This window comes from Nerophis ophidion, linkage group LG12, assembly GCF_033978795.1.
Source record: "Nerophis ophidion isolate RoL-2023_Sa linkage group LG12, RoL_Noph_v1.0, whole genome shotgun sequence".
In the NCBI taxonomy this organism is placed as follows: domain Eukaryota; kingdom Metazoa; phylum Chordata; class Actinopteri; order Syngnathiformes; family Syngnathidae; genus Nerophis; species Nerophis ophidion.
The window spans coordinates 41,477,430-41,491,357 of NC_084622.1; the positions used below are offsets into that span (position 1 = coordinate 41,477,430).

At 39.1% G+C, this 13,928-nt stretch overlaps 1 protein-coding gene across 2 annotated transcripts in view; it reads right to left on the reverse strand.

The window, feature by feature from the left end:
* Positions 1 to 13,795, reverse strand: part of LOC133563447 (inactive serine protease PAMR1-like) — an 84,943-nt gene extending 71,148 nt beyond the window's left edge. For both annotated transcript variants that reach the window (XM_061917578.1, XM_061917577.1), the window contains exon 1: positions 13,599 to 13,795. In XM_061917578.1, the coding sequence (XP_061773562.1) occupies positions 13,599 to 13,758 (160 nt within the window). In that variant the 5' untranslated portion in view covers positions 13,759 to 13,795. The remainder of the gene's footprint in view (positions 1 to 13,598) is intronic.
* Positions 13,796 to 13,928: the final 133 nt, after the last annotated feature.

A 13,928-nucleotide genomic window follows, 5' to 3' on the forward strand; every position in this document is an offset into this window, starting at 1 on the left:
TAATAGCAAGCTGGTCTCGCTTTGCTCGACATTTTTAATTCTAAGAGAGACAAAACTCAAATAGAATTTGAAAATCCAAGAAAATATTTTTAAAGACTTGGTCTTCATTTGTTTAAATAAATTCATTTATTTTTTTACTTTGCTTCTTATAACTTTCAGAAAGACAATTTTAGAGAAAAAAGACAACATTAAAAATGATTTTAGGATTTTTAAACACATATACCTTTTTACCTTTTAAATTCCTGCCTCTTCTTTCTTGACAATTTAAATCAATGTTCAAGTATTTTTTTTTTTTATTGTAAAGAATAATAAATACATTTTGATTTAATTCTTCATTTTAGCTTCTGTTTTTTCGACGAAGAATATTTGTGAAATATTTCTTCAAAATTATAATTAAAATTCAAAGAAAATACTCTTGCAAGTCTAGAAAATCTTTAGAATCAAATTTAAATCTTATTTCAAAGTCTTTTGAATTTCTTTTAAAATGTTTGTTCTGGAATATATAGAAAAAATAATGATTTGTCTTTGTTAGAAATATAGCTTGGTCCAATTTTTATATATATTCTAACAAAATGCAGATTGGATTTTAACCTATTTAAAACATGTCATCAAAATTGTAAAATTAATCTGATAAGTAAAAATTACTAATGATGTTCCATAAATTATGTTTTAAATTTTTTCAAAAAGATTCGAATTAGCTAGTTTTTCTCTTCTTTTTTTTGGTTGAATTTTGAATTTTAAAGATAAACTCTGTTTTAAAATTCAGTATTCTTTTTATTTCCCGTTTTCTCCTCTTTTAAACCGTTTAATTAAGTGTTTTTTTCATCTTTTATTCTTTACAAAAAACCTTCCATAAAAGGAAGTTTTGTTTTCCCGGAATGCAAAGTAACTGGATTGGACATGGCGTGAAGGTAAATACATGATTTAATAATACTATAAAAAGTGAAAACAAAGGGCACGCACCAGGCGGAGACAAAAACTTGGCTAAGGAAACAAAAAGCATTTTGACGTAAACTAGGGACTGTCAGGACTTTGACTTGGATTTGTATTGCTTCTTCGACGCAATGGGAATTTGGAACGAGCCAGACGTGAATGTAAGTACATTGTTAATTTATTTAACCACTATAATACAAAAACAGGAAAACAAAGGCGGATAATAAACTGGGCTAAACTCCAAACAAAACAGCACAATGGCATGACTATATACAAATAAACAAAAGATACTATCTATGGTACAGAACAAACCAAAAACATGCACTGAGGCATAAATACAAACAAAATCTTACGTGGTGTGGTCGACACAATAAACAGCGTGGCAAGGCATGAAGGTTGGCAAGGAAAGGTAGGTGCGTGGTCATGAGGGTTCAATACAAAGTCCGGTACAGTAGGTAAGTAATATGCAGCACAAGCATGTAGCAAGTAGTACAGCATAAGCAAAAGCAAAGTTCCCTGGATGAGGACAAAAACAGAATGGTATAAATAATGACTGTGATGATGATTACTAACAGGTGTGAGGCTGAGGACAGGGGCCTGACTTGGAGACCAGGTGGAAAATAATGAGTAACTATGGAAACAAACAAAACCAGGAAGTGCAAAACGGGAAACAAGAGTCCAAATACAAAACATAACATGATCAAACATGAACCCAGATTAATAGGCATGACAAGGACATAAAACACAAAACATGGCATAATTAAACAAACACATATTTGCGGTGACGTGAGCAGGGCAGCATGAACTATGACATGAAACAGGCATGAAACAGAGTGGTCATAAAAAGAGTGACGCTGCCAGAACGACAAACTGAAAAACCAGGCTTAAATAAAAAGGACATGATAGAAACAGGTGCGTGGGTCCAACACGTGAGACAGGAAAAACTAATGGGTCGCCATGGTGACAAAACGGAGTAGTGAAAAAACAGGAACTAATGGAGTCTTGAAGTAACAGAACATAACTAAAAAAAACATGATCACAAGACATGACAGTAAAAATAACAAAAGGTATAAAACATCAGGCTCGTGCAGAGAACGTAGTGGCAGCCAGGTAAAACAGCACAAAAACAAAAAGTAACACAATACAACTATCTACCACTTAAATAGAAGAACCTTAAATAGGGCCTTGTGACGAATAGAAAACAGGTGTGCTGTTGGATGATCGTGTGCTTCTGTCAGGACGCTTCAATATTTGTTTGTGCTCGGCACCAGGTGCGACCACTTTGCTCCCCATCCCCGCCTACACTGCTCACAAGTTGACATCACCGGGGGTTTGTGTATTATTCCGCAGTGTTTAGTTTGTGTCAGCGCTCCTTCCTCACTGTTTTTTCCACTTCCCGTGCGTTTCCCCTGCCCTGTCACAGCCAGTGTGGAGCGCTGATTGACACCCCTGCCTCCGCTTGGTGATTAGGACACGCACCTGTTGACAATCAGCATCCGAGTTCTGTATAATTCCAACGCCGTGTTTCAGTGAGTACATTTGAGTGTGTTGCCGTTTTGTTGTGATAGTGGTTTGCAAAGTGTTGCCATCTTTTGCAAACTTTAATGTTTCTGTTCTTGCAAATATATTTAAACTAGCATACTTTGTCTGTCTCAGCATCATGGTGTCACACTGACTGCCAATATGTAAGTTTGTGATAATGTAAATAATTTGTTTGATTTTGTATATCTTGTTCGTCAGGTGGTGTCAAATTAAGGACTGCAGATTATTTGACAGCCTGGTGTACCTATTGAATCTCTGTGAGTAATGTATGCACACTGACCATAAACTAATATGTGTACGTGCATATAAATGATAAATGGGTTGTACTTGTATAGCGCTTTTCTACCTTCAAGGTACTCAAAGCGCTTTGACACTACTTCCACATTTACCCATTCACACACACATTCACACACTGATGGAGGGAGCTGCCATGCAAGGCGCCAACCAGCACCCATCAGGAGCAAGGGTGAAGTGTCTTGCTCAGGACACAACGGACGTGACGAGGTTGGTTCTAAGTGGGATTTGAACCAGTGACCCTCGGGTTGCGCACGGCCACTCTCCCACTGCGCCACGCCGTCCCTATATATATATATATATGTATATATATATATGTATATTACGGCTGCGAATCTTTGGGTGTCCAACGATTCGATTCAATATCGATTCTTGGGGTCGTGATTTGATTATAAATCGATATTTTCTATTCAACGCGATTCTCGATTCAAAAACGATATTTTTCCGATTCAAAACGATTCTGTATTCATTCAAAACATAGGATTTCAGCAGGATCTACCCCAGTCTGCTAACATGCTTGCAGAGTAGTAGATTTTTTTAAAAAAAAGCTTTTATAATTGTAAAGGACAATGTTTTATCAACTGATTGCAATAATGTACATTTGTTTTAACTATTAAACAAACCAAAAATATGACTTATTTTATCTTTGTGAAAACATTGGACACAGTGTGTTGTCAAACTTATGAGATGCGTTGCAAGTGTTCTTTTTTTAAATTTTTTATAAATGTCTAATGATAATGTCAATGAGGGATTTTTAATCACTGCTATGGTGCAACTATAACTAATATTGATACTGCTGTTGATAATATTCATTTTGGTTTTACTACTTTTGGTTTGTTCTTTGTCGTGTTTGTGTCTCCTTTTAATTGCTCTGTTTATTGCAGTTCTTAGTGTTACTGGGTCAGGTTTGGTTTTGGAATTGGATTGCATTGTTATGGTATTGCTGTGTAGTGGTTTATTGGATTGATTAAAAAAATAATAATAAATTAAAAAAAATGTTAATCAACAAAAAAAAAGATTTTTTAAAAATGAGAATCGATTCTGAATTGCACAATGTATTCGAATTGATTTTTCCCCACCCCCTAATATATATGTATATATATATGTATATATATATATATATATATATATATATATATATATATATATATATATATATATATATATATAGCAGTTTGTAAACAATATAATATTGGCATTAAACAATAATTATTTGTGAATATAAACATAGAACCAAAAAATATCGATATCATCATGTTGGGGTCGATAATACTGCTCTTTGTATCGATACTGTTGATAATTGGATCGACACGCCCATCCCCTCGCCTCTCACCCCCAGGGGTCATGGACCCTCGGATGTGCGTGTATGCACTTAATGAAAAGGTTTTTTTTTTTTTATTATAACCATTATTCTCATTTGTATACTGTCAACATTGCCTCTCTAAATAACCAATGAAATACAATTTACAGCACCGTCAATCAAATTTGATTGTCTTATGGCTGCTTTCCAGGTTATTTGTCGTCTTTTTATTAGCTCGCTGACTCAATTTCCTCCAGCTTTGCTTTAATGCTTAAAATGACAAATATTACACCAAATCTTTTTTTTTTTTTTTTTTTTGAAGCGATCACGACAATGATTGTTGTTAAAGAAAAGAACAAGACTTAAAGGCCTACTGAAATGAGATTTTCTTATTTAAACGGGGATAGCAGGTCCATTCTATGTGTCATACTTGATTATTTCGCGATATTGCCATATTTTTGCTGAAAGGATTTAGTAGAGAACATCGACGAAAAAGTTTGCAACTTTTGGTCACTAAGAAAAAAGCCTTGCCTATACCGGAAGTCGCAGACGATGACGTCACCCGTGTGATGGCTCCTCACATCCTCTCATTGTTTTTTAATGGGAGCCTCCAACAAAAAGAACTATTCGGACCGAGAAAACGACAATTTCTCCATTAATTTGAGTGAGGATGAAAGATTCGTGTTTGAGGATATTGATAGCGAAGGGCTGGAAAAAAAAAAAATCAAGTTAAAAAAAAAGGCGATTGCATTGGGACGGATTCAGATGTTTTTAGACACATTTACTAGGATAATTCTGGGAAATCCCTTATATTTCTATTGTGTTGCTAGTGTTTTAGTGAGTTTAATAGTAACTGATAGTCAGGGGGGTTTGTCCACGGGTGTCTTGAGGCCAGTGTCTGAGGGAAGTCGACGGCAGCTGTATTGACAGCACAAGCTCAGCTGATCCCTGGTAAGTGGCGACCTTTTACCACAATTTTGTCACCGAAAATTACTGGTTGACATTTGGTTGCGATCCATATTTGCTTGACCGCTCGGATCCTTAGGAAAGCTTCACCTCCGGGAATTTTAAACAAGGAATCAATGTGTGTTTGTGTGGCTAAAGGCTAAAGCTCCCCAACTCCATCTTTCTACTTTGACTTCTCCATTATTAATTGAACAAATTGCAAAAGATTAAGCAACACAGATGTCCAGAATACTGGGTAATTATGCGGTTAAAGCAGACGACTTTTAGCTATGTGTGTGTGCGCAGCGCTATTATTTCCTTACAGTCCGTGACGTCACGCGTACACGTCATCATTCCGCGACGTTTTCAACAAGAAACTCCCGGGAAAATGTGAAATTGCAATTTAGTAAACTAAAAAGGCCGTATTGGCATGTGTTGCAACGTTAATATTTCATCATTGATATATAAACTATCAGACTGCGTGGTCGGTAGTAGTGGCTTTCAGTAGGCCTTTAAGCCTAGTCTTGTATTCTGCCATGTAAATAAGCTATTCAGAGTCCAGCTAGACCCAGAATGCAATGCTTTTCCACGTCACACTTTCAAACCCTATAGGCTCACTTCCTCAACCCCGCCATGGCGCACCTGGGCAAGGCACCAAACCCAGCGGCATGTGTGTGTGGGTGTGACAACATTCGGAATAGCCCCCCCACTCTGACATCTTTCCTTTTTTTACTTGCATATGCGGAGTGATTGATAATTGATGTAATATGGTATATTGTACATGCAATTTCTCCCTTGTGTCACAATTTGGGGACTGCTCTTTTTCTTGTAATAATATTTTATTAGAGCGTATCAAAATACGAATTGGTATTTCAGACTCAGCCCTGTCGTGGTTTAACTCTTATCTTACTGATAGGATGCAGTGCGTCTCCTATAACAGTGTGACCTCGGACTATGTTAAGGTAACGTGTGGAGTTCCCCAGGGTTCGGTCCTTGGCCCTGTACTCTTCAGCATCTACATGCTGCCGCTAGGTGACGTCATACGCAAATACGGTATTAGCTTTCACTGTTATGCTGATGACACCCAACTTTACATGCCCCTAAAGCTGACCAACACGCCGGACTGTAGTCAGTTGGAAGCGTGTCTTAATGAAATTAAACAATGGATGTCCGCTAACTTTTTGCAACTTAATGCCAAAAAAACGGAAATGCTGATTATCGGTCCTGCTAGACACCGACCTCTATTTAATAATACAACTTTAACATTTGACAACCAAATAATAAAACAAGGTGACTCTGTAAAAAATCTGGGTATTATCTTCGACCCAACTCTCTCCTTTGAGTCACACATTAAAAGCGTTACTAAAACGGCCTTCTTTCATCTCCGTAATATCGCTAAAATTCGCTCCATTTTGTCCACTAAAGACGCCGAGATCATTATCCATGCGTTTGTTACGTCTCGTCTCGATTACTGTAACGTATTATTTTCGGGTCTCCCAATGTCTAGCATTAAAAGATTACAGTTGGTACAAAATGCGGCTGCTAGACTTTTGACAAGAACAAGAAAGTTTGATCATATTACGCCTGTACTGGCTCACCTGCACTGGCTTCCTGTGCACTTAAGATGTGACTTTAAGGTTTTACTACTTACGTATAAAATACTACACGGTCTAGCTCCAGCCTATCTTGCCGATTGTATTGTACCGTATGTCCCGGCAAGAAATCTGCGTTCAAAAGACTCCGGCTTATTAGTGATTCCTAGAGCTCAAAAAAAGTCTGCGGGCTATAGAGCGTTTTCCGTTCGGGCTCCAGTACTCTGGAATGCCCTCCCGGTAACAGTTCGAGATGCTACCTCAGTAGAAGCATTTAAGTCTCATCTTAAAACTCATCTGTATACTCTAGCCTTTAAATAGACCTCCTTTTTAGACCAGTTGATCTGCCGCTTCTTTTCTTTCTCCTATGTCCCCCCCTCCCTTGTGGAGGGGGTCCGGTCCGATGACCATGGATGAAGTACTGACTGTCCAGAGTCGAGACCCAGGATGGACCGCTCGTCGGGACCCAGGATGGACCGCTCGCCTGTATCGGTTGGGGACATCTCTACGCTGCTGATCCGCTTGAGATGGTTTCCTGTGGACGGGACTCTCACTGCTGTCTTGGAGCCACTATGGATTGAACTTTCACAGTATCATGTTAGACCCGCTCGACATCCATTGCTTTCGGTCCCCTAGAGGGGGGGGGTTGCCCACATCTGAGGTCCTCTCCAAGGTTTCTCATAGTCAGCATTGTCGCTGGCGTCCCACTGAATGTGAATTCTCCCTGCCCACTGGGTGTGAGTTTTCCTTGCCCTTTTGTGGGTTCTTCCGAGGATGTTGTAGTCGTAATGATTTGTGCAGTCCTTTGAGACATTTGTGATTTGGGGCTATATAAATAAACATTGATTGATTGATTGATTGTTGAATTAAAATTGCTGCTCTGCAAAAAAAAAAAAAAAAAAAAAAACTTCCAAACTGGGCCCTGCCAAGCGGATGACATTACACAGTTACAGTATATTTACATCATTAAATGATTTCCTCAAGTCAAAAAGGTGGTGTTTTTTTAACCATGACACAATGTGGAAAAATAGTTTGAATAGCAGCCGTGAGTGTGCAGTTCCTTTTACATGGTCTCCACAGCAGCAGCTGCCTGGTATTTTGAGGTCAGAGTGATTTAGCCATCATGGAAAAGGGGGAAACTCCCGGGGGACCTCTGTGGGTAACACATCTGAGCACAGGCTCATCCTGCAGATTGCTCTCAATAAACCTCTCTCCCTGCTAGGAAACCACTAATGAAGTGTTATATCACCCAATTATGCACTTTGATAAATAATATACATACAATAATGATAAATACATGATAAATGGGTTGTACTTGTATAGTGCTTTTCTACCTTCAAGGTACTCAAAGCGCTTTGACACTACTTCCACATTTACCCATTCACACACACATTCACACACTGATGGAGGGAGCTGCCATGCAAGGCGCCAACCAGCACCCATCAGGAGCAAGGGTGAAGTGTCTTGCTCAGGACACAACGGACGTGACGAGGTTGGTACTAGGTGGGATTTGAACCAGGGCCCCTCGGGTTGCGCACGGCCACTCTACCACTGCGCCACATTTTGTATATAAGAGCGGAATATACCGCATTGGAGAAACATTTTTCCATAGTGAGCCACAATATTTACTCTGAAACAGGGGTGTCAAACGTACTGCCAGTGGGCTGGATCGGGTCCACGAACAGGTTTTATCCGGCCCGCGGGATGAGTTTGCTAAGTATAAAAATGAGTGGAAATTTTTGAATGAAAGAAAACTGCTATTCAAAATGTGTCCACTAGATTCTGCAAAAGCAATTCTTTGCATCTTTGTAGATTACCGAATTTCCTTGAATTGCCGCAGGGCATATAGTATGCGCCTGCCTTGAATTACTGCCGGGTCAAACTCGCTTCCCAAAATAACTAGCGCTTGCTTAGTATTACCGCCTGGTCAAACTCGTGACGTCACGAGTGACACTTCCCCTGTGATCATTTTCAAAATGGAGGAGGCTGATTTCAATACCGGTAATTTGAAATCGCATAAAAGGAAGAAGATTAAGAGCTATTCAGTAGGATTTAAGGTCCAAGCTTACATCACACTCAAATTTTAACTGCATACCTTTGGTAAGTGCCGGCGTGAGAAGAGGTTTTAAAATAGTTAGCGCATGCTTACTTTTACCGCATGCCTTTGGTAAGCGCAGGAGTGAGAAGAGGTTTTGAAATAGTTAGCGCATGCTTACTTTTACCGCATGCCTTTGGTAAGCGCAGGAGTGAGAAGAGGTTTTAAATTAATTAGCGCCCCGGCGGCAATTCAAGGGAATACGGTATGCTACATATGTAAAAAATAAAAAATAAACCATATGTATTTAATATTTGTAGCTGAGATAGGCACCAGCGCCCCCCGCGACCCCAAAAAGAATAAGCGGTAGGAAATGGATGGATGTTTGCTATGGTGCATTATGTATTTATTATTTATCTTGGATATAATTGTTATAATATGAAAAGAGGTAGGATTTAAGAAGCTCTGCTTCCTCCTACTCCTTTTCAGACATGCTGTAATGAAACGACTGGAACTGTGTGATTGTGTGATTGTATTGTATGCATTTTCGAAATAAACTGAAACTGAAACATGATGTCCGTGCACCAGTCGAGGAAAGTAGGAAAACTACATAAACAACATTCTTTAATTTGATTTTGATACTATTTTTGTATCTTGATAGATTGAAAAATAACACCAAACGAGTTGACTGATGAACATTACCACACAATTTATTCAGAAAGTATAAATAACGACAAATAAAGATAGAATACTATTAACCGCAACATGTACCATATTTTTCGGACTATAAGTTGCAGTTTTTTTCATAGTTTGGCCAGGGGTGCGACTTTTACTCAGGACTAATGTGTGAAATTATTAACACATTACCGTAAAATACCAAATAATATTGTTTAGGTCATTCACGTAAGAGACTAGACCAGGGGGTGTCAAACGTGGACCGGATCAGGCCCGCCAACAGGTTTTATCCGGCCCGCGTGATGACTGTGCCAAGTATCAAAATGAGTTGCATTTTTTTTTTTTTTTGAATGAAAGAAACTGCTGTTCTAAATGTGTCCACTGGGTGTCACAATAACAATTCTGATAGGACTAGCAAGAGGTACAAAGTAAAGCATTGAAACTTAAAAGCTGCCGTTTTATGTCGTTATTTGGCACCCTTATGCCCCAACAATGTCTTTGTGTGGGTTTTGAGAATAGACGGTAATATCTTGTGTACTCGGATAATCAACTTTTTGTCTTCAAAATCAACTTTTACCTTGAAAATCATTTTTTGTCTTGAAAATCAACTTTTATCATCGCAAAATGCCTTGTTGTTGTCCCTTTTCGATAATAATAACATTGATAATGATAATAGATGGATAAAACGTTTTTCTATACACCCAAAACGCTTCGGAATATCAGAGCCATTAGAGGCGGGACATGGACCAAACCGGTGAAATAAGGTGTCCGCCACGACAGGCACCAACTAAGGTATGAAAATATAGTGAGAAAACTTAACCCTTTTGGATAGTTTTACCTCTGATTCTTACGGTTTGTTGAGTTAGCTCTGAATTGATACGTGGACATGACAAAGGAAGTATTTGATACCTCGAAGAGTTCACATGTTGTTTTTTGTCCAATCCCAGAAATACTGTGACTTAAAGTTTAATCCTGGCTTTGCAGATAAACTGAGACCATGTCTAAACTTATTGTGTTTTTGAAACTGCACCAATTTCCTCAGAATTTTCAACAAACTTGAAGTGTTTTTTCCAGAGGATTATTTGTGATTTGTACGTTTTCACAATGTGCTTGTTCTATTTTTGGCCAAAGTAAAACAATGTAAACAACCTGGAGTTGTCTTTATTTTGAAATTATCATGCCATGATTTTACAATTCCGGCCCACTTGGGAATGGATTTTCCTCCAAGTGGCCCCTGAGCTAAAACGAGTTTGACACCCCTGGACTAGACGTATAAGATTTGATGGGATTTAGCGATTAGAAGTGACGGGTTGTTTGGTAAACGTATTGCATGTTCTATATGTTATAGTTATTTGAATGACTCTTACCATAATATGTTACGTTAACATAGCAGGCACCTTCTCAGTTGGTTATTTATGCGTCATATAACGTACACTTATTCAGCCTGTTCTTCACTATTCTTTATTTATTTTAAATTGCCTTTCAAATGTCTATTCTTGGTGTTGGGTTTTATCAAATAAATGTCCCCCAAAAATGCGACTTATATTCCAATGCGACTTATATTTTTTTTTCCTTCTTTATTATGCATTTTCGGCCGGTGCGACTTATACTCCGGAGCGACTTATACTCCGAAAAATACGGGGAGTGTACAAAAAAAAGTGTAAAATAACAACAACAACATTATGATTTGTACATTTTCAGAATGTGCTTTTTCTATTTTTAAGCAAAGAAAACAATCTGAAGTTGTCTTCATTTTTAAGTTATCGTGCCGTGATTTTACCAGTCTCCCCCACTTTGGAAGTAAATTTGTCTCCATGTGGCCCCCGATCTAAAATGAGTTTGACATACATGCTCTAAAACAGGGGTCGGGAACCTTTTTGGCTGAGGGAGCCATGAAAGCCAAATATTGTAAAATGTATTCCCGTGAGAGCCGTATAGTATTTTTTTAACGCTGAATACAATTAAATGCGTTCATTTTTTAGTAAGACCACCATTTTTAGAGTATAATAAGTCTCTTATTCTTTATAATAATATTGGTATTCTGAAGCTAACCAAGAATAAATCAAACACATCTTACCATTAAAGGGGAACATTATCACCACACCTATGTAAGCGTCAATATATACCTTGATGGTGCAGAAAGAAGACCATACATTTTTTAAACCCATTTCCGACTCTAAATGGGTGAATTTGGGCGAATTAAACGCCTTTCTGTTTATCGCGCTGGAGGCGATGACGTCAGAATGTGACGTCGCCGAGGTAACACACCCGCCATTTTCATTTTCTACACATTACAAACACCGGGTCTCAGCTCTGTTATTTTTCGTTTTTTTGACAATTTTTTGGAACCTTGGAGACATCATGCCTCGTCGGTGTGTTGTCGGAGGGTGTAACAACACTAACAGGGAGGGATTCAAGTTGCACCACTGGCCCAAAGATGCGAAAGTGTCTGCCGCCAGACCCCCATTGAATGTGCCAAAGTGTCTCCACATTTGACCGGCGATGCTAAGGCAGACATGGCACAGAGATGTATGGATAACCTGCAAATGCATTTGCAACGATAGTCAACGAAATCACAAAGGTGAGTTTTGTTGATGTTGACTGCCAGCTAATCGATGCTAACATGCTACGCTAATCGATGCTATCATGCTATTTACCGGCGGTGCTAAAGCAGACATGGCACAGAGATGTATGGATAACCTGCAGATGCATTTGCAACTATATTACGTTTCCTTCCACCCACATTTAATGCGAAAAAAACACTTACCAATCGACGGATTTAAGTTGCTCCAGTGTCAAAAGATGCGAAAGTCCTGATCGTTTGGTCCGCACATTTTACCGGCGATGCTAACGCAGCTATTCGGCCATGCTATGGCTATGAATAGCGTCGATAGCTATTCGCTCAATAGTTTAAGTTTCTTCTTCAATACTTTCATACTCCAACCATCTGTTTCAATACATGCGTAATCTGTTGAATTGCTTAAGTCGCTGAAATCCGAGTTTGAATCCGAGCTAATGTCGCTATATCTTGCTGTGGTATTCCCATTGTTTGTTTACATACAGGGAAATGGATAGTGGTTTCGAAGATAGCGAAAATAAGGCACTTTAAAGCTTTATTTAGGGATATTCCGAGATCGGTAAAATTTTGAAAAAAAACTTCAAAAAATACAACAAGCCACTGGGAACTGATTTTTATTGTTTTCAACCCTTTTGAAATTTTGATAATGTTCCCCTTTAATGCGACCCTCCTATATTCCTAAAGACAGCTGGGATTAACTGAGCCACCCGCAGCCTTGAACAGGTGCGGTAGAAAACAGATGGATGGATTAAAATGCTTGAGAATGTTCTATATTTTGAACGTTATTTTTAACACTGTCATTTCCAGCTGAATTATTAATTACTTATCATGCTAAGCAATGTCGACTAAGATTCATCTGAGAGCCAGATGCAGTCATCAAAAGAGCCACATCTGGCTCGCGAGCCACAGGTTCCCTACCCCTGCTCTGAAAGAACAATTCCACAAACTTTATTCTTCAGGTTGTATGGCTGTTGAATCCTACACTTGGCCCATTTTGGGACCTGACAACATGCAGAGACACGAATAAATAAAAATATCTATTTACGCCACAGAAAGTATCCATCATCGGATAATTACACCCGATTATGCAACAAGCCGTCTCCAGGGTGACTCAGATGACAACAATTCATGAAGAGGGAACTCCTACGGCATGACTTCAGAGTATATTGACTCTTTGAGAATTTTGCAAAGAGGAACGCAGACATTATCGCAGTCAGCATGGTCGTATCAGACTCTCCACTTCCTGCAGAAATGCGCGCGGTCGTTTAGGGTAAACACATCAAGGCTATTTTTAAGAGCTCCTCAAAAACCGACCTTTGACTTTCAAAGAGAAATTGCTGAACAAAGGGGGATTGTTGCCAAATGTGAGCAGTGGTAGACCTGAAGGAATGTGTGTCTGTTTTTGAGTATCCAAAAGTCCATAAACAAGCTCAACAACATCATCAACGTATTTTTTTATAAAGCGAAGAAGAAACCTTGCTTTTTACCTCCATTATCTAAGAGACACTATTGAACGATAACCAAAATATGTCAGTTTCTGTTAAGAAAAGTGCTTTCTTTGGGATTTCCTTTGCATGTCTTGCTTTTCTGCTCTTAAGGGATTAAAAGATTGGATTAGGAGAGAGGGAGAGATGTTGGCCATTTGAGAACAAAGGAAGCACCCCCAAGAGAAAGGGGAGAACTGTAGAAGTAAAGTTCTCTTACTGTGGGGCCAGGATGTCCCTTGAGGTACGAAGATGAAGAAGAGAAGGGAAATGAAGAGGAACCTGCCTTCCCTCCCACTGGTGATTGTGCTAGTCCAGGGAATTGCGTGGGACCCCCAGTTGGTTTGCCCCAGCTGTAGTTCTGGATCCGCCAACAGCATGCTGCAGTCTGGAACTCTGTTTACTTTCTGAACTCAGCTGACATCACCATCCTAAACTCCTTCAATGCTTCCCGCCCCCTTCTTCCAATTCTCTCTCTCTCTCTCTCTCTCTCTCTCTCTCTCTCTCTCATTTCTCCCTCAGTCTCCTTGCCTCTCTCATTATCCTTGGC